This window comes from Uloborus diversus, chromosome 7 (assembly GCF_026930045.1).
Source record: "Uloborus diversus isolate 005 chromosome 7, Udiv.v.3.1, whole genome shotgun sequence".
NCBI lineage: Eukaryota > Metazoa > Arthropoda > Arachnida > Araneae > Uloboridae > Uloborus > Uloborus diversus.
This window is the reverse complement of record NC_072737.1, coordinates 125,967,853-125,994,025: the sequence shown is the minus strand read 5'-3', so window position 1 is coordinate 125,994,025 and position 26,173 is coordinate 125,967,853. Positions and strand designations below refer to the sequence as shown.

General features: G+C 33.7%; 1 protein-coding gene across 1 annotated transcript in view; it reads right to left on the bottom strand.

Moving 5' to 3' along the window:
* LOC129226142 (caskin-2-like) overlaps nt 1-26,173 on the bottom strand; it is a 494,018-nt gene that overhangs the window by 242,686 nt on the left and 225,159 nt on the right. The window contains exons 4-8 of the mRNA XM_054860742.1: nt 25,440-25,585; nt 23,140-23,235; nt 22,294-22,433; nt 16,608-16,716; nt 9,418-9,526 (exon numbers count right to left, since the gene is read on the bottom strand). Coding sequence (XP_054716717.1) covers nt 9,418-9,526; nt 16,608-16,716; nt 22,294-22,433; nt 23,140-23,235; nt 25,440-25,585 — 600 coding nt within the window. The remainder of the gene's footprint in view (nt 1-9,417; nt 9,527-16,607; nt 16,717-22,293; nt 22,434-23,139; nt 23,236-25,439; nt 25,586-26,173) is intronic.

The window sequence follows — 26,173 nt, the reverse complement described above, 5'->3', positions numbered from 1 at the left end:
TTTTACATAGTACCTAAGCGAAAAAACTAATGGGGAGAGTAAAAACGTAGTTCCATGTGAATGGAAACGTATTGTTCGATACGCGAACAATATACGATTATATTGTTCGAACACGCACTTTCTGCTTTCAGCAGAAAAATTATTTAACACTAACACCTTCTTTTTTTCTTTCTTTAAATAACGTTTCTTTATTTTTGTTAATTTCAACAGGATAAGAAAATGTTAGAAACTACATCGTTTAGTAGGGGAGACCGGGAATAGTTGGCGAACTTTTTAAACTTTATTTTTTTTAAAGGTTGTAAATAAAGTAGAATTTTTTTTCTCTTATTGCTTGAATATTCTGTATGGTATCAGCAATAATGTCATATTTTTGTTTTGACAGTACTATGCTTTGTCTATTCTTTACACAATTTTTTGTGAACCTTTGCAAAGTTTGCACACTTGCCCCGTCACGGGGTAAGTTGGCGAGCTGCATGGGGTAAGTTAGCGAATTGAGAAACATTCATAATAGACACAGATAATTTCAAATAAAGCCTCAATTAATTTACCAATGAATGAAATAAAGCGAAATTAGTATTGTAATTGCTTTAAAATTAGGTATGTTAGACCATATAAAAGGTTTAACTGATTTTAGAAGTAAATGCTGAAAAATGCAAACATTATTTGAAATGAACTATTTTATTTGCCGCCGTTCTTCTTTTTTATGTTTCTTTTGGGTTTACATTTCTTTTTTCTCGGATTCAGAGATTTCTTGTATGTTTTGGGGACTTTTTGTGATGATTTTTGTTTTTCTGCTAAGATTTTTTCTTCCTGAAGAGCCTTTTCGACTGGAGTGTTAAAGAGTATTGCTGTAGACCACTTTCGTTTCCATCCTTTTTTGATCAGACCCTCTCCAGCTTTAGGGTAAGGTCGTATATGACCTGGAGTAATGCTCAGAGACTTATGTGGGTTTAGCTGAGACATATCGCAATCTTCAGCAAGAAAATATAAATCTGAATTATTGATTGAAGTAGCAACTGAATCTGTTGTAGGACAGGAACATCCAGTTTTATTATTTTCTTCCAACATGGTTACCTGCTGAGACAAACAGATTCATTCATAGATCCAGGAGATGGGGGGAATCTGGCCGATCAGTGATGCAACTTGTCATGAAGTCAGAGTCCTGAAAAATGTTTGAATTGCAGGGAAACACACCAGTTCTTTTGAAACCATTCATAATATAATGGGGCTTGCTTCTTGTGGAAAAGCAACTTCCCACCGTTGGTACGTCATAAATCGTCATTGGCTTTCCCGGATTATGCACCATCCAAGAATCACAGGCGGAATGAACATAATTTTTCAATGAGCCATATACACTGGTGGACAATTGCTAAGGACGGATGGCAATAGCAGCGTTAGCAACCACAAAATGGAAGGCAAGAAAATATGGAAATTACCTTAAGTTCGGGACACAGTAAGACGCGTTGTGAGTATGCAAATTTTAAACTCACGACGTTGCTGGTCACCTGATAGCGCTGATACGCGATATAGAGGTTTGGGCGGGTGATGACCATTGCTGTTCAGAAGCAAAGTTTGACGGAAAAGAATCAATTGACGAACTTGAATTTTTCGGCACGTCTTCCCGACATCCCTTAGATGATTTTATGGGTGGCTGTGCGGTTGGCAACATCGAAGAAGATCAGAATAAAATAGACGTTGCCAGGCAGTTCGACGTAAGTCACAGAGTTATTTCTAGAGTTTGGAAATCATTTTTTAAAAAAGGAATGTGTAGCAAATGTCTCAAGGGAGGTCGCGTGTGCAATACGACGCGACGTCAGCAGAAGATTGGTACTTAGTACTAGTAACGAAAAGGAACCAGCGGGTAGGTACTTTAGGTAGCAAAGCAGTTTCCTGCTGCTACTAGTAAGCAAGAGTTTAGTCATTCGCTTTAAGCAATAACGCTGACATGAGATAATAAATAAAAAAGTCGAGACGGGGAAGGAATTTCTTTTTCGTGCTCTTCTGGTTTGTTTATACGCATCACTGTTCCAGAATTTCCGTTTACTTACTACATTAACATAGCAAATTGGCGAGAAATTCATCATCCATTATTTGTAAATATACAGGCGAACCAATGACCTTTCAATTTTTTACTTCGGGCAAAGCCATGCGGGTAAAATATATGTGGCGATAAAATAAAATATCAATTTTCAAACGTAAACACACTTATTGAGAGAGGTTTAAAAATCTACGCAGGGAAAAAAATTAAAAGATATCAGGGATAAAAAAGATAAGGATTAAACCGATGAAATAATCGAGATCTTAAAAACAACTGCTTTAATTAAGAGTAACAAAACTTACGGAATCATGAAAAGACGCCCTCCTCCCCTCCACCGAAAAAAAAAGTTTATTAATAAGGTTAAAATTTTTTTTTTTTTAAACTGAAAGATATTTTTAAATAAAATAAATAACTGCACTGTTAAGAGTCATTAAAAACAAGTTTTAAAAAAAAAGAAGATTTTGTAGAAAAAACATAAAAACATTAGAAAACAAACTGAAGCTTTTCAAATTAAAAGTTTATGCAGAGTTTTTTAACACAGAGCATTCAAACACAGAATGGTGGCAAATTAAACTAGTATGTTGTGGCCATCACGAAACTTTCTTCTATATTTTTCTTTTTTGTTTTTTCTGATCCCTCCCCATGCTTGACGAGGAAGCAATATTCCCAACAAAAACAAAATTACACATGCAAAAACTTGACGACTATCCCAATGTCTGAATTATTGCAAAAGCAAAGCAAAGAGCGAAAATTGAAAGTCATTTTAAAAGCCTTGCTTGAATTAATTACAAATATTTTATTTGTTAACAAACATAAGATGGCAACAGTTAAAAATTTTAAATCATTGAGATAATATTTCCTATCATTTCCATACAATTAAAATCACGAGAAATACGCAGACGACAATCTATTACGATTTATCTTTCTTATTGTTGCATTAATAAAAATATTTTTATTCGCAAAAAAAAAAAAAAAAAATCAACACCTCTTGGAGCGATTGGCGTCAAAATTGAACCAAAGCCTGTTTACATATGGATTCACATACATTCCAAATTTCAACCAGAACGTAGCATTACTTCTTGAGATAGGGCACTCACAATGGAAAAAAAGAACGGGCGATTGCGCTACCCCCTTTTTAGCTGTTGACACCAAAATAAAATCAGTTCTTACACCCACTAAGGGCTACTTGCCGATAAATTTTTCTTTCATTCCGTTCATTATTTCTTGAGATACAGCAGTCACAATTGACGACAAAAAACGTTCTATAGCTCAACCCCCGTTTGAGTTATTGACACCAAAATTGAATCAGCACCTGTTCCTGTTAATACCAACATACGGACCAAATTTTGTTTGATTCCGCCAGTTACTTCCTGAGGAATAGCAAGCACGCGTAACTCGAAAAACGTCCCATTGCTCCACCCCCCTTGGAGGAATTCGCGCCAAAAACTAATGGGCACAAGTTCACATAGGGGCACATACGTGTACTAAATTTCGTTCGATTTCATGCGGTAGTTTTTGCTGTAGAGCGGCCACAAAAAACTGGTCACACACAGACGTGACACACATACATACACACACACATACACACACACACACAGACAGACAGACATTTTCCAAAAATAGTCGAAATGAACTCAGCACACCTCAAAACGTTCGAATCCGTCAAAATTCGAAATTCGAAAATTTGCACGAATCCAATACTTTCTTCTATATATTAGATATAGAAGAAAGTAAAAATGAATTTTATCTTAAATGCAAAATTATATTTGGCACGATTTTGCTAGTAATAAGGTAATAATGAAAAATTTTCTTGTTCGGCACTTCGTAAACTATCGTGAAGCCAAACCACTTGGTTTCTGAAAATACGGGAGGGAAGGGGGTGGAGAGAGAAAGGAAGGAAAAAAAAGTAAAGCGAGAGAAATGCCGACAACTTTTTTTTTAACTTTTCCTCTTTTTTCATCTTTTCTTCCTATTGAAAACTAATCTTCCAGGGTCTTATTAGTATTCAAAGAATGGCAGCAGTTCCACACCGTTCAAAGACCTACGGCGACCAAGAGACTGCTGTGTAGGTGAGGTGACCCAGCACTGACCTTCCATTAACAGAATGGACGATAATTTCCAGAAGTGGAGAAAATAAACTCGTTTTCTTTCCAGACGAAATATTCTCGTAAAATCTTCGCTCAAAATGAATGTTTTAGGGGGCAAGGGGAGTTAGGAGTATTTTCCAAATTCTTTGGATGGGGTCTTCGTGGTATTTGGGGAGGGGGAGGGACTGCGTCATTGCTGTTGGGACCCTTTATAAAACAGTCGTCTCTCGTTATAAGAAGCTTTCCCCCTTTTCTAAACTATTCATTTTAGTGAGGATGTAAGACATGCTTTTCAAAATTATAAACGAACCATGCAGTTGTGTCTTCAGTAGCGTAGCCATAATATATTTTCGGAGGAAGAAGAGGTGGTGTCCAAATTTCCCTAATAATCGTATTCGAATTTGTAGATTGGAAAAACAACTGGAGGTTGATTCCCCCCCCCCTCCCCCCTGCTGCGCCACTGACTGTATTTCTTTTTGGAAAGTTTTCTTCTTAAAATAAAAATATTAAAATTGAGAGCAGTTTTCAAGTTTAGTCGAAAATATTTAAGGTTCAAAAATAGTTAGATTTGAATACATTAAGATAGGATTACACACATGAACTGCTAAATGATAGCTCTAATATTTGTACACAGGGGCGCCTCGATGGAATGTCACGGGAAGTTCACCTAAAAATTTCCAAATTCGGCAAATTTTGTTTGAAGATTCGAAAAATTTCGCGACATAATTGCAAAATTGCAAATTTAAAATGCCCAAATTAAATGTCACATTTCATTTAATATACGTATTGGTGCGGTCCCCCATTTTGTTATTCGGCAAAGTTTGGTGTTCGATTCAGATAATTTAGAATCCCCCCTCCCCCCAAATTTAAGTTCGGAACCACTGCTTGCACTACACGAGTAAGTTTACTGGTTTCGCATCAAAGAGGTCCATAACTGAAACTGAAAGAGTAACGAATCGCAGTAGAATGGTAATATATCATCTAAATGTGAGAAAGCAATAAAAAAGATTTTCAATGTGAAGGAGATGGGAACGGAATGAAATTTAAATTTAACTGCAAGAAATGTATAAAAGGAATAAAATACAATACTGAGTTGAATAGAAACAGAGCTTAAACAAGACAAAGGTTTTAAATTAAATAGTGGGTTAAATGTTGTAAATAAATGTGAAAACAGTCAACAAATAAAAATAATACAGAGTGGCGAGAGGAACAGGAAGAAAAAGTTCCCTGACTTTTCCCTGATTAAGTTCACCAAATTTCCCTGATTTACCTTACCAATGATGATGGTTTCCTTTCTTTGCCCTACCTGAAAAGCTTTGAATATTAAATAAAATGCAGTGTTTAAAACGGTTTAAGCTGTTAATTAAAAATATATTTTGAAAAGATGCTCCTTTTTATGGTAAAAATAGTTATTAAATTATCGACAAAGAAATATTATAGGAAATATAAAACAAATACTTTACTTTCAGGAACCAGTTAACATAAGAATTCTAAGAAATTATTAAAACCACTCTTAAAGACATATCTAATCATGATAAAACTAAAAAATTTAAATGGAAATAATCTTGAACTGAACTGTCAAGCAGTATAATTGTTACTGCAAGAGTAACAAGTGATAGTTAAAGTATAGAAGTAATGTAGTTTTGGTTACGTAAAAAATACTGCACCGTATGCAGGTAAAAGGCAGTATCTGCAGAGATTAGTTTTCGAGATATTTGAAGAAATGTGTGGTACATTCCGTACTAACAACGGGAAAATGTTGGAATTAGACGTTTTTTTTCGCGCCTCTTTTTCGGCGGAAACCAAATAAGCGAGCTTGTACAATAAAGGCAACGTACCATAGATGACAAAAATGCAAAAGTAAAAAAAAAAAAAAAAACTGTGCAGTTTCTGCCCTTTACCTGCACACGGCAGAATAGACATATATATGTAAAACAAATTGAAATCTTCCAACAACCAGTCATATTGAGCTATTCTCTAATCAAAAACTAAGCTTTTAATGAATGAATACAGTATTTTAACTATTAAAAAATAATAAAAATATTTACTTATGTGCACAACCCGATTTCAAATGATTTCATTAGTTGTCGAAAAAAAAATCTTTGATTACTTTAGTTACAAACAACATTAAAATGCAAAACCAGTTATTAATTTCAAAATATGTATATGGTTTTAAAATAAAAGAGTTTTAAAGTCTGAAAAAAAGAACCCTTCGAGTAATCTGAAGTAACAGGGAATAATAACATGGTAACAAAAAAAAATTTGATTTTAAGTCAAAATTAATTTTAGCAATTAAATTAAAAATGCCAAGTGATAACTTTAAAGATTTTTTAGCATTAATTTAAAAAACAAAGATCCTTTCTTGAAATCGTGATATAACAGTATGCTAATTACTTCAAGGCAATGAGTAAAAGCATGGGAGCAAAGTCATTAATGACGGCTTCCTCTTCGCCTGCAGGGTTGTTTATTTTACATAGCATGGAATGCGTGAAGGAAAATTCAAGCTAGGTAAAATAAAGAACTTTACAGACACAGAATCTATCTTAGGAAGCTCATCCTAAGATTGAATACTTTGACCTTGAGGAAAAAAGATGCACAAATATTCAGCACTGTATGATCGGACCTCCTTAATTTTGCTTTTTTAAAACAAATAATTGGCTGAAGTTTCGTGGGAATCAAAGTACTTCATTTTGCTGGGGAAAAAAATTTTTTTTTTCTTCATTTGATCAATTTTCCCTGATTTTTCGTTATTTTTTCAAAATTCCCTGATGTTTCCCTGATCTCCCTGATCTGTCGCCACCCTCAGGGTGGCGACAGAAACTGTGAAAAAAAGTTCCCTGACTTTTCCCTGATTAAGTTCACCAAATTTCCCTGATTTACGTTACCAATGATAATGGTTTTCTTTCTTTGCCCTACTTGAAATCCATAGTATGTTTGGATTAAATGCAATATTTTAAACGTTTTAAGTTGTGTAAAGTTGTTGAACTAAAGGTATATTTTTAAAAAATGCTACTTTTTTAATAAAATGGTTAAAAAAAACATATCAAGTCATTTGTTTGGGAAAAAACCTACAAAATAGTATATTAAATTTTTCTACAATGGAAAGATTACAGAGAATTAAAAAAAAAAAAAAATACTTTACTTCCAGAAACCACTTAGCATAAGAATTTTAAGAAACTATTAAAATCACTCTTAAAAACATATGTGTATTTGTGATAGAACTAAAAAGTAATTGAAATTATTTTGAACTAAATTTTCAAACAGTATAATAATTGTTGCAAGAATAACAAGCAAAAGTGAAATAATAGAAGTAATGTAGTTATTCTTATATAACTAATTGACATATTTATGCAAAACAGATGAAACCATTTGACATCCATTCATATGGAGCTTTTCACTAATCAAGAACATAGATTTTAATGAATGAATACAGCATTTTAACAATAAAAAATAAAGATATTTACTTAAGTTACTTAGTTAACTCTATTTCAAATGATGTCAGTATGTAATGAAAAAAAAATCTTACATCGCTTTTGTAACAAACTTTGAAATGCAAGGGGGAAAAAAAGAAATAAAAAAGCAATTAGTTAATTTCAAAATCTATAAAAGAAGAATACGACTTGGTTATAAAATAAAAGAATCACTTAAGTCCAAAGAAGAGAAAACCTTTATAATCTGCGGTGATAACAAATAATATAACGGCAAAAAACAAAGTTTTTTTAAATTAAAAGTTCAATTTTATCAATCAAATTAAAAACAGGAAGAAGTAATAATTTTTAAGCTTTTATAGTATTAATTCAAAAGCCAAAGATTTCTTCTTGAAATTCTGATTACAGTATGCTAATTACTTCGAGACAATGGAGTAAAGACAAAGGAGCTAAGGCATTAATGAAGGCTTCCTCTTTGCCTGTATGGTTGTTTATTTTACGTAGCATTGAAAGCGTAAAAGGAAATTTTAAGCTAGGTAAAATAAACAACCTAACAGACACAGAAACAATCTTAGGAAGTTCATCCTGTGAGGAATAAGTAAGATTCAATACTTTGACGTTGAAGAAAAAAAATGCACAAATATGCGGCAGTGCATAATCACACCTCATTAATTTTACTTTTTTTTGAGCAGATAATTGGCGGAAAATGCGTAGGGAATTAAAATTCTTAATTTTGTAGAGCAAAAAAAAAAATTTCCTTCATAAAATCAATTTTCCCTGATTTTTTGTTATTTTTTCAAAATTCCCTGATATTTCCCTGACTTTTCCCTGATTAATAAAGTTCCCTGACTTTTCCCTGATCTCCCTGATTTCCCTGATCTGTCGCCACCATGTAATAACTTTTCTATCCATTCAAATACGATTCTCAAAAAAGGGTAAAATTCTGCTATTTTTTATGTGTTTATTTGTTTTTAGCAAAGTATTATTCATTCGCAAAAAGCTTCAAAACGTTCAACACAAAATTTACTCGGCTCGGTAGAGAACAGATTTTTCTATCCGCATGCTAAGCCGAGGCTCGACCGATGCTCAAAACCTTGTGAGAATATTTGCTAAGGAGCAGCATCAATCTGCTATGACTGTTGGCTCTCCAGTTACAACTCGTTTTTGAAAACGGGCTCTGCGTAAACGTACCCAATGCGTAAACGTGCCCAGGTCTACCCTGTAGTCTTCCCAATCCTGTAAAAATTATTTATAGACGATAATTTTCAGAAACATTGCTTTAGGCAAGTAGTCTTCAAATTTTGTTGAGTCGAGGAACCGTTATAAAAATCAAGTACTACCCTCTTCTTCTTTTTTTTTTTTTAAATATGTTTGAAGCAGATAAATCTTTAACTGGCATTTAATGCACAGATAACTAAAATAATAATAATAATTATTATTATTATAAACCAGCAACAGTATTTTCACTAAATAATTTTGCATTATATGAATGAAATTAACTTAGTATTAAACTGGATTCTAGATGTCGCCTACTCTTTCATCGTGCGTTTAATTTGGTTTGCTTGAATTTTTCACACAAACTGTCGAATTCTAGCTCTAGTGATTTTATGTGTTTCTTTTCTCTTTTTTAGGTAAAAAACGCCAGTCAACTTGTGAATATTAAAAAAAAAAAAAAAAAAAATCCCGGTATTTTCATTTTAAGAGTTATTTTTTTCTTTTACTACTTAATATTTTGATTCGCGGGATTGCCAGACCTGTACTACGAAACCACTGAGCTTTGGCGGAACAATTTGAAGACCAATGCTTTAGATAGCTAGCTTTATTATTATGCAGTAAAAAATATGTAATAAAAGTGCAGACTTACCCTTCAACAAGTGTTTCATTTCTCTCTCAGCGTGGCAGGTAGTAAACGATCTAACTATATCCAGAGCAGTTTGATCGTAGGAATTTGGTTTGTTTACATCCACTCCGCTCTGGAAAAAAAAAAAAAAAGAACAATATAGTTTTGCATGCTTTTGAATCTGGTTCGTTAACATCTACTCCACTCTGGAATTTAAATAAAAATAAAATAAAAAGAGTGTAATATAGCATCTCCTGCTTTTGAATTTGTTGTTTACATCCACTCTACTCAGAAATTTAAAGAGAGAGAGAGAGAGAAACAATATAGCTTCGCATGCTTTTGAATTTGGTTTGTTTACATATACTCCAGTCTGCAATGGGTTCGTTTCCAATATTTTAAAAGTATTTTTTTTCTGAAAGAACATGCTTAAAAACATAGGATCTAACCATTTTTTAAATAATTTGTTTAAGTTTAACATTTTAAAAAAATTACTTAAATCGGCGATCTTTCATTGTTAACATTTCTTGCCGATGACATCACAAATGCTAAAATGTCATTCTGTGTTGTCATTCTCAGAGCAAAATATTTAATTCACATCTTTACTCACTTGTTTTGGAAACGATACGGTTGATACCAAGCGTAGAGCGCAATTTTAATTCGCTTCTTGATTATCATAAAGTGGAAACGCGGTACAAAGATGCGCCAAAAAGCATCATTTGTGACGTCATCTAGACCACGCCTTGTTTGAAAAATCGGACATTTTAAAAAATTAATAAAAAAATAACTGTTGGGAAAATTAAAGAATTTTCTGAGTCTTTATTTATTTATTTTTTGCTTATTCTATCAATTTCAGTGACTAAAAGTACTACTTTTGACTGAAGGAAACAACCCCATTGAAAAGAAGTATTAAAAAAAGGGAGCAACAAATAGTTTCGCGCGGTTTTTATGAAGAAAAACCTTCTCAAGCAATTTAGATAGCAATTCTCTGGAAAAATACTGATCCGCAGAAAATTTTTACTGGTCCTCAGAAAGTTTTGCTCGTTCCAATTAAAAATTTACCTTGCTCAAAAAATAAATTAATTAAATGAAAATAAAGAGGAAAAAAAGGAAAAAACATGATAATAACTAGACAACAATTTTATTTTTCACTTGAATTTTGTGAAAAATATGATTTCCTACTATTTTCTTTTTTTTTACTTATGTATTACAATAATTACTTGTATTTGCACTGTGAAATCATTAAAATATGTCATCAACATCGTTTAAAATGCACGAGCCTTTTTATCGAAAGGAGATTAATTACGAATTACTTCAAAAAAAAAAAAAAATATATATATATATATATATATATATATATATATATATATATATATATATCAGTAATAATTGTAGTAAAATTAGTTTACAACTCTTATTTTGATGCTATGTTCAGATGTCAATTAAGAGGGAGAAATTTCTTCCCCTTTACTTCCTTTTTTACTTCCTTTTACAAAAAAGGAAGTATTGTATTCGCGAAAAAAATTTCACTCAAATTTTGCTCACCCCCGAATTAATGCTGATGATGCATTTTATCAACCCGACCACACGCGGATAAGTGCCTAAGAACGTATAAACACCCCAAATATCCATTTTGACATTCCCCGAGTTAATTACAACTACTTTTCTCGTTACGTCCGTATGTACGTATATGCGTATGTATGTCGCATAACTCAAGAACGGTATGCCCTAGAAAGTTGAAATTTGGTACGTAGACTCCTAGTGGGGTCTAGTTGTGCACCCCTTTTGTTTGCATTCGGGTGTTTTTAAAGGGGTCTTTTGCCTTTTTTTTAAGGGGGGGGGGAATCCTTGTTAATTTCGATGTATACTCAAGTCGCCAAGTTGGCGACAAATTTGGCATTTTTTTTTTTTAAATCTAGTTTCAATTTTGCCACTGGTGGTGATATTTAGAGAGTAAACCATTGAATCACATTAAAATTGCCAATAATGGGAAAATGACATTAAATAGGAGTAAAAGGAAGTCATGTGATGCACACATGAGCTCGTTTCTTCGGTGGCGGGGGGCTCAAACCCATCACCTATATCGTTTAGATGCTGCTCCCTAATGATAGGTAGCTTGTACGAGGGGGGGGGGGGGGCTGCCCTCTCACTTCCAAAATTAAAGGGCACTTATCCCTCCATTTTAACAAGTCCAAAATTAACGATCCATCAAAAAAAGGGTGTCTTGTTTTATTCACTTATTCAAACAAAAATAATAGACTGACTAAGTGTGTGGCTTATATTGTACCACATTGTTATTTCATTAAAACAAACTTTTTGTTGTTTGAGTTGGGAAAGGAAAAGGTCTACTGAGGTCATCCTTTTTTTCCCTATCAAGACGGTCATTTAATCGACAAAACGTAAAAATCATAATAAGGTAATTTAAAAAAAAAAAAAAAAATCAACTTTTCCCCTTCTTCCTCGTATTGCCTTTGACCCCACACTTTTTTGGTGTACCAGCCGTCGATGCCTCTAACTTTGAGCGAAATGTAATGAATTTATACATGTATTTTGCTCATATGGAAAAAAATTAAAAGTTTTTTTTTTTTTTTTCCAATTCACAATAATTCAGTGTACTGACATTTTTACAGGTAATACCTTCCAATGTAATTTTCATCCTACCACATGCAGATTTATTAATTGTTTCCGTCTTTTTTCTTCTTCGGCACAATTGAAGCGAATTCTTGCTCACAATTTCAGAAAAAGAAAGCCTCACTGTAACATACGATAACATAAAACTTGTACACTTGTACTTGAAACTTCCTGAGAAAAACGAAACCGAAACTGATCTAACAACTTTCACAAAAATACCACGATTCATGAATGGTGCTGCCATCTACTAGAAAGTAGAAGAAACAGAATGCAAGTAATTCAGTTATTTAAAGAGATTTATTCTCCTCTAAACTTATCATTATAAGATAAATAATTTTACTAGGGTGGATTTTACTAGGGAAAAAAAATATTACGAAATAAAAACTTACAAACTAAATGAGTTTTCGAAAAAAAAGTCGAATAATAGAGTCAGAAGATAAGGAAAATTAAGATTGAAAAGTTTTTTTTAATTAGAACACGTTTTTTTAGATACTTTTAGTCTATGAAAATTTACGCATTTAGTAATTTTGAAATTAAATGATCTAAAGAAATAAATAACAGGTATAAATATTTAGAATACAATTACTTTTAAATTAGTACAAATTAATAGAAATAAGTAAAAATAGTAGAAAAACTAAAAATGACTTGTTTGATGATTTATTTGAAATAGTGAAACAGTTAGAGAATTTGGAAGCATTCTTCAAACAATATAAACAAAATATATCACTTTTTTTTGTTATATATAAACAATATATAACAAAAGACAGTGAGACTAAAAAAAAGAAACAATTCTAAGAACAAATAAGTGTTCAAGTAGAATTAACTGAATCAAAGAAAGAATTGTAGTAACTATATTTCAAACTTTCAATCTATTGAAACATTATAATTTCATTGAAATTTTTTTTGTATAATTATAAAATATCAATGTAAAAATATTTTTAAAAACTACTAAAAGCAAAATATTGATATCAGAAAAACATAGTCCAAGGTAGAAACATTGACATAGATGCCTCATACCCTCTGAATAAAACAAACTCTACCTCTAGCCATGCTGCGCACTTTAGAAGCTGAAAATTTGGGAGACTTAAGAGTGAAAGTTTTCACATGAATAAATTTCACTACAAAAATTTGAGTGTACAACGAGTTTTTAAAGAATAAAAAAGGATTTCTTAAATTACCCGAAGGACCCGAACTTCGGCGTTCGGAAATCCGACTGGATCCGAAATTCGGAAAATAAGACCACTGTACATTCATTTAAATTACTGTTTATTACTTTTTGAAGTTGGGAAAAAAAAAAAAAACTAATGGGTCCAATAGGTTAGGAGTTTGTTTTCTTGCATGCGTGTTAACAAACATTCTTAGTAAACGGTAAAGATTTAGGAAATTCAGAGAAAAGTGAAGTAAATTTATTTTTTTTATTTATTTTTTTTTGCGGGGGGAGGGAGGGGGGGTGAAATACAAATTTCAAAAAAAGGAAAAACAAATAAACATGCTTCCAAAATGACCGTTTTGCGATCGTCCTAGTTTTGCTGTAGAGTTTTTTCCTGGAATTCTAATCACTGAAAAATCCCTTTTTAAGGCAATTCGTTGATTTGATGAAAATTCGGTACTTCGAGAGAAGGTTTTAAAACTTGGGAGTCTCCCCAACATATCGAGAGAAATGACAGCTTATGCCCTTAAAAAATCTGAACAGTGCCACAGTATTTAGAAACGAGCAGATGTGTGCATCACATGACTTCCTTTTACGCATATTTAATGATATTAGCGCCTAGGAGTGAGCAAGGAAACAGTAAATATTTTCTCCCCTAGTTTCTTGCGAACCGAAGCAAAAAAACGTTTTACACAGATTTATTTCCCCATTATTGGCAATTTTAATGTGATTCAGTGGTTAACTCTTTAAATATCACCAACATTGGCCAAACTAAAACCAGATTTAAAAATTAAAAAAAAAAATCGTTAATTTTTTCGCCAAGTTGGCGACAAAACTTGGCGGCCAAAAACATTACGATATATCGCCAAGTGTTTGACAAATAATTACACAACTTGATTTAGCATGGAAATTAACAATGATTTATCCTCAAAAAGGTGTAAAAGACCCCCTTAGGAACATCCGAATGCAACCAAAAGAGAAGGTGCACAATTAGACCCCCACTAGGAGTCTATATGTACAAATTTCAACTTTCTAGGACATACCGTTTTTGAGTTATGCGAGATACATACGTACATACACACATACAGACGTCACGAGAAAATTCGTTGTAATTAACTCGGGAATCGTCAAAATGGATATTTCGAGCGTGTGTGGTCGGGTCGAAAATAGAAAAAAAAAAAAAAAAAAACTCAACATTCATTCGGTGGTGAGCAAAATGGAAATTAAGGTCGATTTTTGAGTGAAAATTTTTTCGCGAATACAATACTTCCTTTTTTGCAAAAAGGAAGTAATAACGGTAATGAAATACTTAAAATTTACGTACTATACCAAATAATAAAGGGTGTCCCAAAATTAACGCAAGGTTTGAATTTGTCGCCATTTTTGCAGTAAATTGTTGGCAACCCTGAAAAAAGAATGATTTGACAGCTGAGAGTCTTAAGGGTTATTAAAAAGGGAGCGTTTTCGGTACACACACACACACACACACACACAATCACGCGTTTTCATTATCGAACAATTATTTCAAAAATAATGAACGTTGAGGCTGTTGGTTAAGTTACTGTAATGCACGGGTGGTTGTGGGCTTGTTGACATAGATTTTTGACTTCAAATAACCCCATAAGAAGAAATCTAATGATGTTAAATCGCACGATCTGGTGTGCTAAATCTGGTCACCGAAACGAGAGTACACAATCTGGAAATGCCTCATGCAGTAATATATTGTTTCACTGGCTGTATGGTAGCATACTCTACTCACTTTTTATCAACCCTAAACTCTCAGCTGTCAAATTGTACATTTTTCATAGCTGCGAACAATTTACGGCAAAATTGGTGGCAAATTCAAATCCTGCGTTAATTTTTTTGCTTACACTGTTTCATGAACCCCTACCCGTAGAACACCTATTAAAAATATTGATGCTTATTCCAATTTTTCTAAAGGACAAAAATACAAGCAAATTTGGTATTTATGCTAACTTGAACACTCTGTATTCCCTTTTTTCTTTTGTCAAAAATGGCTCATTCTGAACTGAATTTTAAAGATATGTACATTTTATAACGCCTATGATGGTCCTTTATCAAAAAATTATTTTTAAGAATTAAAAGATGCGACTTTAATCATGATTAATTGACTAGTTGCATGTTTTCCTACTAAGCATAACGGCTGAGCAAATCTTAAGTGTTTCGTTCCTTTTCAAATTCAAAATGTCAAACATATTAAAATTAAAAATTGAAAGAGTACACGTCTATCCTACCGCATGGCCATAGCTACAGGGGGGTGCAGTTGCCCCTCCCTAGAAGATAACCTCCGACTCTCACGTTCGTTTCATCAAATGTTACCAAAGATAACTCAAAATTGCAATTTTAGGATTACAATTTCGAAAAACTCCCGAGGGAGAGCCACATAATCGCGTTTTCTAGTCCCATCCCACCAAAAATAGCATACAATGTTTTTTAGAGGCAGAGGAGGACAATAATTTCAAGCAATTTCGGAGGCTAGCAATTGGGAGGAGGGGACTAAAAACCTGAAAAACATCCAAACTATATCCCTGCTTAACAACTACTAAAAAAAGATTACTTCATCCTAAAAAGAGCTGTTGCTGATTTAAACAGTTGTCCTGTTCCTCCCCTGTCTGATAAACAGGGCATTTAACACACAAGTTAAAAAATAATAATTACAGAGTTATCTCTTGAGAGCTAGTGAGTCCAACTTTTTGCGCAAATTGTACTCTTAAAATATCTTAATGGTCAATTTTTGATTCTTCAAAGTTATTTTTTTGCAATGCAGTAACCATGGGTGCCAACCTAGGGGGGGGGGGGGGGGGGAGGTCATGAGGCAGACTGCGCAATAAAATTTTTTTTAGGAAGGCTGTTTTGTGGGGGTTTCGTTTTTCTCTCTCTCCCTCTTTTTTTTTTTTTTTTGGAGGGAGCTCTTGCTCTTGGAGGGGGTTTCTTTGCAATATTTAAGGGAGTGCACCCTTGCAGTTACAACAGGATAAGAGGATTTTTTACTGGTAAGAATGATTTGGAGCAATTCATTGGTTTGCTCATTGAAATCCTTTTACATTTTAGCGATGTAAATTAAGAACTTATTTTCCCATCTTAAAAAGCATTGAAATTCCTATGCAACGATTGCTACAATGGAGCAACGATTTAAAAATCCTTTCCACAAAAAATTGAAAAAACTTCAAAAAGAAAAGCAATCGAAATCGATGTTAATCTAATCATGCCATTACTCGAAGTTGAAAAAATAACAGAGATCCATTAGGAAAATTCAGTTTTGAAAATCACGATTACCGTTGGACAAAGGCAATTTTTTCGGAAATCAATTCACCGACCTCGTATAGTAGTTAAAAAGCAAAACCATGTGCAGATATTCAACGTTTTGCGTTTGTGGCACAAAGCAGGGCCGCAACAGAACAATGGAATGCCTTACCTCAATAAGCATGCGCACGACGTCCAATTTGCCGTGCATGGCCGCTTCGTGCAGGGCGGTCCCCCTCAGAGTCGATCTGTTGATGTCAATGCCAGCATTTAACAGCAACCTGTGAATGAACACGAAAAATTAATTAACACGAATCAGCTGAAAAGTTTGAATCTTATCAGACAAAACAACAATGAAACAAGCTTAAAAGGAGGCCGGTGGTGAAAGTGGCGCATTTAATTCGGCAAGGGGCGATATGTTTCTTATAGTACATTTTTAGAATTAGTTGAGAATGATATTTTCTTTTAGTAATGCAAAATTTTTGAAACATGTACTTTTTTAAATTTTCAAAAACGTCTGAATAATGTCTTTTTGTAAAAAAAAAAATAATAATAAAAGAATTTTGAATGCGAGCTCTTTTATAATGAGCAAAATTTTTAACCGTAGTTCCGAAATACCATTTTGTAAAATGACCATTGCTTCGTCTAGATCAGTGATGCCTAGGTTCGCCAGATTTTTGAAATGTTCAACCGGGACCCCGGAATACACTCCCCCCCCCCCCTAGCGTCGCTAGTATTAAAAGGGGTACACACCCCTGGCTGATTTTCGGAGCGTTTTTAACCCTTTCAGAACGCGTCATTAATTTTGAGAAATCTTAAGAAAAAACACCACAAATGGGTTTATTTGATCATTTAGACATAGATTTTTCAGTTAAAAAAATTTTTTTCCGAATTTTTTTCACTGGGGGTGGTGTCCCCATTTATTCACACCTCCCACCTGAGGAAGGACAAAAACATGTTTATGCATGTAAAAATGAATTTGAATCTTTTCGAACAATATGATTGACTACCTCAGGAAAAAAGAAGAAAAATGATTCACTCTTTCAGCACTAATTAAAAATTTTAAAATTTGAAAAAAATTCCAATTTTGGGGTAAACGAAAAGTTGAAAATTTGATGATTTAAACAAGAAATTGTCTACGAAAAAAATTTTTTTTTTTGTTATTCTGCCATCTAATGTTGATCATTGAACTTAAAAGAAGAGGACTCAAGCGATTTTGATTCAAAAAATTCGGAAATAAGAGCGAAAAAAATTCATAAATTAGTGGTTTCACAGCGCAACCACTGCCCCTGAAAGTGTTATAGGGCAGGCTATTTTCAATGCTATGAATAAATGGTTACTAAGTATGAAATTATAGCAGGGGTAATAAAAAATGACACAAGCAGATAATAATTTGAACATTTCATTTCTGCGACGTAAATATTTATAATTTATTTTAGTTAGAAAAACCACTTTGAATCAGGAATAAAAAATTGAACAATATTTAGATATATACTTTTCATTTTGTAGGACGTGTTTTAGACAGTCTTTTTTGGTTTTAATCTAGTAATAATCTTCCCAGTTAATTATTATTAGACCTTCTTGGTCATTTGTAATCAAATTTATCTGTTTCCGGGACGTGAAGTAAACCGGACGGGACACCGGGATTTTGTTTGAAAACCGGGACGTCTGGCAAACCTAGTGATGCCTAACCTACGGCTCGCGAAGCTGATGCGTGTGGCCCGTTGCTTTGTTTAATATTACAAATCGGAAAGCGCAATTAACGACGATGTTACAAGTTTGGAGCGAAATATTCAGAAATTTGTTTCTAAAAAACAGATGCATTTAATAAAAGAAGCATAGTAATGATAACAACAATTATTGGTTATTAATTTTCCTTTCTTTTCCATATTTTCACATGTTGCATGGGCCCGCGTGAATAATTTTGATGTGAGGTGCGGCCCTCGGGTGGAAAAAGGTTGGTCACCAACAGGGTTGCCAGACGTACCGGATTTCAAGGGACAGTCCCGTATTTTGAAAAATTGTCCCGCATCCCGGGGAACTTCCATACGGGACGGCTAAAGTCCCGTATTCTAGCTTATTACAATATTTTTTAAAACGAGGCATTATTTCAAGGGAAAAAATTTAGTAAAGCAAAAAATGTGAAAAAAAAAGAGCAAAAAGAAAATTATGTGGCAGCAAACGCAAAAATTATTTTCGTTTCAATTTGTTTTTTGTTTTGGCATGGGAGGCAGATCAATGATTACTTCCTCTTTGCTCATTGACTAATGTTGGAAATATACCCCTGCGCATGCTCGGCAATCGCAATGAAAACGATTTTTATACTTTGATCGGCGACATTTTGTAAAGTTTAATGCTTTGATACGATTGAATTTCTCAAATTTTTCATAAAGAAACATTCGACGTCGGAAAGCATCCCTTAAAAATACACCATATTCAGTAATTGCCCTCAACCTTAAAAAATATCCCCCCCCCCCCCCGCTTTCACTCTTAGAAGCCTGTCCCGTATTTACTGTTCTGAAATCTGGCAACCCTGGTCACTACGCCACTCGTCTAGATATAATGCTACCACAGCTTGCACACTGGTTTAAAGGAGTATCCTAGTCTAGAAATTCAAAAAAAATCGATTTTTTTTTTCCGTCATATTCTTAGAGTTAAGACCTTTAAGAATAAGTTTCTAAGAGGATTTATGGAAATTCAAATTATTTTTGGAGTTACAGTTAATTTTTTTGAAATAAACTCTTTTGCTGAAATGAGACTGCAAACTTGAAAAGCGTTTTTCTCGAAACTAGTTTTTTCAATACGGTTGCCAAGATATCTCAAGTTCTAGTACACCGATTTACTTGAAATTTGGTACAGACTTTCTTAGTACTATCAAAATTGTCAACACGTAGGGGGTTTTTGAAATTTTTGATTTTTAAAAAAATACCAAAATTCAAAAAAGGAGTCAAAAATTGACTTTTTTTTTTCAAAAAATCTCCATTTTGTGAAGAAAAAGAAATATTTTCAAATCGGCTACGTCCAGATAATTCTACATCTTTGTTTAGTAAGAATTAACCTTGACTTGATGTTTCAGATCACTTGGAGTATTGGAATCATGTCAAACAGGAGACCCCCCCCTTTTTTTAAGAGTCCCCACTTTGCCAGCCTTTTTTTCAACTGTTATGCATTTTTATACTTTTAAAGTATTAATAAAAAACTGATAAAAATGGATAGTGAAACTAGCTGCTGTTTTTTTTCCTATAATGCCTGTAAAATCACCTTAAAATTAATTCTCTAGACTAGATTTTAAGGTGTTTACGTGCCAAACTACACATGTTCTGCACCAATTTATTTGGATAATTGAGACTCTACATAGGTAAAGGAAAAAACTTCGATGCCCAGTTTTTGACATCAAGACATTTAGCAAGTCTCAGTGACTGATCATCTCAACAATGCCATTTGGTCGGACTTTAATTGAAGTATGGGTACGTGCTTCCATCAAAATTCTATACAGAAAATATAAATCAAAAATCAACAGGATGGTTCAAAAATCCAAGCAACCCATAAGATAATATTTTATTCTCAAAGTGGTATTAATTTTAAGTACAAATTTTTTGGTTTGTTGGCAACACTTTATTTTGCGAAATGATACGCCATTCCAAATTTTATTTTCCATGCGCATAACTATGTTAGTACCTTTCATTCTGTAGCGTGGTCAAGGTGGTTTTAGCCAGGAATACGAGTTGTTGCCGAATGCAAAGGTTTTTAATGATAGAAGTGTGGAAAATAGGCGGATTTCTTGCGTTCTCACATAAACACAAGCTTAAGCTGAAAACAGTCCTTCTCTGTGAAGAACACAGAACCAAATTTTTCAATGCCATTTCCTTCAACGAGTGACTTATGGACAATTACTTAATCATTTACTTTGATCAGGAGATTTCAATTATTGAGTAACACGAACACAATAAGCGCAAAATTCCAATTCCTGCATAGCTCTGTGATAGCCCATATGATAAATCAGTGGCGTGCCTAGCATGGGTGACGCCTGGGACGGTAAATTTTGGTGTCTTTTGAAAATTCCCGCTCCCTCTCCCCCGGGAAAATTTTCAAATTTGTAGTTTTAAAAATGCATTGTAGCTTTATATTTTTCAAAAAATTTCAATTTCACTTTCGGTGTCACCCCCCTCAAACTGTTGACACCCGGGGCGGACCGCTCTGCCCCTCCCCCGTAGCGATGCCACTGGATTAATCCATCTGCAATTCCAGATTTCTGAGTGATGGGGATTTCAAAATTTTTCTCTTACACTTGTTCATATCATGTAGGCCCAGCTATGATATCTTCTTCAAAAATGAATAAGTTGAAAAATATTGCTAAAAAACAAAAATTCCTTGATTGTGGCAAAAAAAAAAAAAAAAAAATCTTTGCCAAGCTACAAGTTAAAAGTTACTGAAAGAGTCACTACGTACAGAAAATACAAATTAAAATGAGGTGTCATTTCGAGCACAATAATGTTGCCAATCAGTAAAATAATTTGCATTTAAAATGAATGGTTATTTAAAAATAAAATACTTAAAAGTATGTATAATTTATTTCTAGGGACTTATCCCTTTTTTTGTTTTTTTGATAAAACAATCTATATTTTTTAAATTCTTATTTAATGATACCAGATCAATTGATCTGCACTTCCACAGCCTTCTGCAACACTTGAAGAATGTATGCAATACATTCTTCAACTATGCAGATCTTTTCTATGCACATGAAATAACTTTCTAAACATTATCTCCTTCCACAGCAAACATTTATAGCACTCACAGGAGGAAGCGTTAATTAAAGGACAAAGCGATTATTTATTCCTTCCTAGACCTCGACATCTAGGTAACCAAACAGGGCAGAAAAACCTTTACACCACATTCACCAAACCACTTCGGGAGCCTTACTATCGTTTGCCGAACAGCAAAGAGTGAATTTTCCCAAGAGGCCTTATCAAAATGGCCAAAGTAACGGCAGAAACTTCCAGCAGGAATAATTGGTACTTAATTGTCTCATCCATATTCATTAGTAAACGGGAGGAAGAGGTTCTTAATTATAAATTTTTCCCGCTTTACTCTTTCTGCTTAAGAAAATACGCAGTCTTGACGAAGAATTAATAGGATGAAATTGGTTGGGATGGATGAAAAGATGGCGATTATTGCTTTGCTTATAGATAATTAATACATCCAACGATAAATGAGTAATGAGTTCCGTAGTTGGTATGCATGTACGTTTCGACTGTCCTACTCCGAGTATAAGTATGTAGGCCAAATAAAAATATATTCTACACATCATATTTCCGCCACTGATAAGTTGATTTTTCTTTTTATTTCGAATTTTTATGTTCATTCAGCTCAAAACGTTGAAAAAACTCGGTACATTTCCGAATGTATTAAATTAGGAGATGATGTACATTGTACTATGTCCAATCAATTGCCAATGACGAAGGAAGTTCCCGGACTGTATCAAGAAACTAAAAAATAGATCAATAATAAAAAGTTTGTGAAAAATGATAAAACTTTGCAGATGGTAACACGATAAAAATAATTTGGTGATGAAGCAATTAATTTCATACGCTTTGTTTTTAAGCATTGCATCCGCATTGAAATTTGCTTTAAGGGTCAGCAAAACAAGCCTTTGAAACGCAACAACAATTTGATGATCTTAGCTCAATACCACCTAGAAATAGTATTGCTCAATTTTTAAAGTTCCAATATTAATGGGTTTTTTTTTCTTCCGAATTTTCGGCTACCTCCTACATGTTCACTCATTACGTTTCCTTTGTAAACGCCCCCTGAAAAGCATAGAATAAATTTTCTTATCACTATTCTATAGATATTCTTACCTGATGACGTCTACATGGCCATTTCGAGCAGCAAGGTGAAGGCAAGTGGTTCGATCGTTATCCGCTGTGTCCTGAGGATTCTCTGAAAGCAGAGACCGGCAACGACCATTCACTTGCTGTTGTAGCAACAGCTCCACTACCTACATGAACAAAAAGTGCAGTTGCAGTTATCTTTCCATAGGGATTTCAATAACAGAAATAAACTACACCATGTTTCACGAGAAGAGGAAGTAAACATAGAGGTTGCTATTTCATTATAAAAATTTGACGCATTTATGATTATTCGCTAATTGACGACTCTGTTCGTGCTGACAAGTGTGTACTGTACAGAAACATCAGTTTCATACTCCTTTCAGCTTATTCTGCAAGCGCGGCTGGAGAGCCGTATATTTTTAATTAGTCGCATTTGGAACTTAACCACTTTGAACACGAGCACAAGCTCCGTATAAGGGAGTCATTCGCTCTGTCTAGAAAGTGTTTTTTTTTTTTTTTTTTGGTTATTCTCCAGTGTAAATAGAAGTTTGAAATTGAAGTTTATTGAGTGATTAATGTACCACCGCATCTAGAAATCGAATTTAGACCAAAGGTTTTTTCGAACAAAGGGCTATTTCGCAGAGACTTTTCTTTTTCATTTAAAATTTTATTGCAGTTCTTCAAAAGTTACTGCAGACATGAAAATTATTGAAAAGCATTGTCATTTCCAATGTTCTCGCTCCAAGCAGACAACGAACGATATCGCCAACGCCACGTTGTTTTTTTTTACCTCTGATATTACTTATATATATGCAAAACAACCACTTCTCGTGACACATTATAGTCAGACAGCCAATAATAGTTCTATCTTACCTGATAGCGACCAAATTCACAAGCTAAGTCAAGAGGCGATTTGTGATTGATATTTCTCACGAGAATGTTAGAATGGTACTTCAACAATAAACTCGTCTGTAAAAAAAGAAGGAAAAAGAGAATTATTTAAGCAGAACTAACATCACATAAAGGTCCTTAAGCAAAGTCAAATTACAAATGAGGCAGTGAGAAGCAAAGGGATGTAAGCGGCAAAATTAAAAATTTGTAGAAACCAGTACAAATGGTAGGTGAACACCTCCTCTGTCTTGGAGCAAGAGATGGTAATGTAACCGTGGTAGGTGCTGCTGTATAGCATGATTTAGGGGGAAAAAAAAACAATGAAAGCCAACCTATAGAACGTTATCTTTATAGTCGTTTTACTCGAAACCTTAAAATGTCTACTTACACCCCTTAGCTTCTCACTGTTTCAAATGAAAACAATCATAGATCACACATCAAAAAAAAAAGGGGGGGGCACAAAAGAAACGATTTGCACAAACTCGACTTAAGACACATTGAAGACAAAAATTACTAATCATCAATGTCATTTCTTTAAAACGTCCACGATTTGGGTACAAAATATAATACAAATACAAAAGAGACGACCAGCAACAGGCTCTGGGCCCAGCTAGACTGGTCTTAGTCAATTTACAATCCCCAGTGAAGGTCAATGGCCCTCTTAAAACTATCTACTCCCGTACTCATTACCACCTCTTCCGGTAAGCTGTTCCAAGGTTCCACTACCCTGCTATAATAATAATTTTTCCTAATATCCATGTTAGCCTGAGATTTAAATAGTTTAAAACACTGACCCCTTGTCCTGTTTTCAGTGCTAAACTTCAGCCCCGTAACATCTTTCATTTTAATAAATTTAAACAACTGAATCATGTCCCCTCCGCCTCTTCTTTGCTTAAGACTCTACATTTTTAGCCTACTAAGCCTGAAATCATAGTACACACAATTTACACAATAATTAATATACACAACAATGTAATAATACAATTGCCACAAACTTCTGGGAAATAGATTATTAAAATGAATATAATTTTATTTCGTCGCAACATCTGAAAATGGAAGCCCAAAACAAATTTAAAAGATCTCAGGTGGTAGAAATTTCAGGACTAACAAGAAACTTAATAGCTTTTTAGACACGGCAGCAAAACTTAAGCAATACTTTTCAGAGGAGAACACTTATCACTTTCCTGCATGCTTAGTAAAACGCAACATTAGCTTTTAAAGGTACTGGACAAAAATAGTTCATCTCAACTTATTGATTCCCTTGAAGGTATGTTTCTAAATTAAACCCTCATTTCGCTAATGGATTCATTAACAACCATTTCAGTGTTTGAAGACGTTAAGTTTAAAATTATATCCGGAAGATACATTAATGAATTTGCCTTTCGAGAAGGACATTTTTGATGTACTAACTTTTTTTTTAGCATCGTGGAGCATTGGGCACGTCAATTGATCTTTTACTGAATAAATCCGAAATGCATCGGTTTGGTGGTGAACAAATTTATCTCACATTCATTTGCCATAATATGTATGTTGATTTAAATTCACCACAGTCATAACCTTAACATGTTTATTAATTAGTTTTAGCAATTCATAACATAAGGATTATGTTGAAACATGCTGTTGAAACGACGCATCAGCTTAAGTTCAGCCATTTTGGATCGGATTTTTCATTGTTGCACTATTAGGGTTACCACAGCAAAGTTTCGGATTTCGCCAAATTTGCCGAAAATAATATTTTATTTAATAAACGATTCACGTTCCGCTAATAATTGCTCACAGTGAACAATCACCAAACGCGATAACTCGCCAGAAAGACAACCACTCAAACACGCAATCCGATCCAAAAAGGCTAATCTTAAGCTGATGCGTCGGCTCGTATATATAGGGGCCTTAATTTGTATCAACTGTGATAAATCGCAACAGCAACAATAATGATGTGTGATGAATTTGTATGGATTTGACTAATAGACCACGCTGAATTAGAACATTGATATTTGTGATTTGAAATTTTAATTTTAACTCAATTGTATCATTTTTTGGTGGTTTTATCGCCTAAGCCGGCGAAAAAAGAAAGTACTAAAGTTAAGACTGACAGTATGGATTAGGAAGACATATTGGGGGAGGGGCACTTCGAAACCCCTCAACTCGCTGTGCTCCTGAGACAGAATATTCCTTTTAAAGAGTTAGTGATGTTAAAAATCCTGACGATGTATTTAAAAAAATCTACTATATTACCAATTTGAATACAGATATTGGATTTTTTAAATCTGACAAATACTTACCACTAGCACATGCCCGTGTTGACAGGCCAGATGCAATGGCGTTTCTCCTTTATTGGCTTGTTCGTTGACAGACGCGTTGTACTGTAGCAACAGTGCGACAGGTTCCGGTTTACCTTGCCAAGCTGCATAGTGCAAAGGACGCATTCCTAAAAGAATAATTGAGAGAAGTTGAGTCCCCAAAAATATAGTCTATAAATGTGCTTTAATAAGGCTATTTTTGTTTGAATAAAAACTAACAAATGACAGATTGACAAGATTAATATTATTGAATGCAATTAACCTCTTTTACTACACTGAAGTTCACAAGCGGATTGTTTTTTTTTAATCTATAAATAAAAATGTGTAAGAGTCATTAAATTTCATTAATTTCCATACTCGTTTTTTTATTTTTTATTTTAATTCATTCATTTATTTATTTTTTAATGAACCAAATAACTTATGACTTTTCCCTGATTAGTTGTAAACTTTTGCCCGCAACAACTGCTGCAACCAATACATGATATTACTAATACGCTAGGTCGCAGATATTTTTAATTTTTTTCTTTAAGAAGCTCCAAGTTTCAGAAAATCTAAATCCAGGTCAATCATCTGGAAATAGTTCAACAGTTCTTAAAGAGTATTCTTCTGGGAGCAACACTGAACTTTCATAATCACTTGGTAAGATGTTAATAGTTGAGCTTTGAAATTAATCAGAAAATTTAATTTTGTGTACCAAACCTCAATTCGCTATCGTA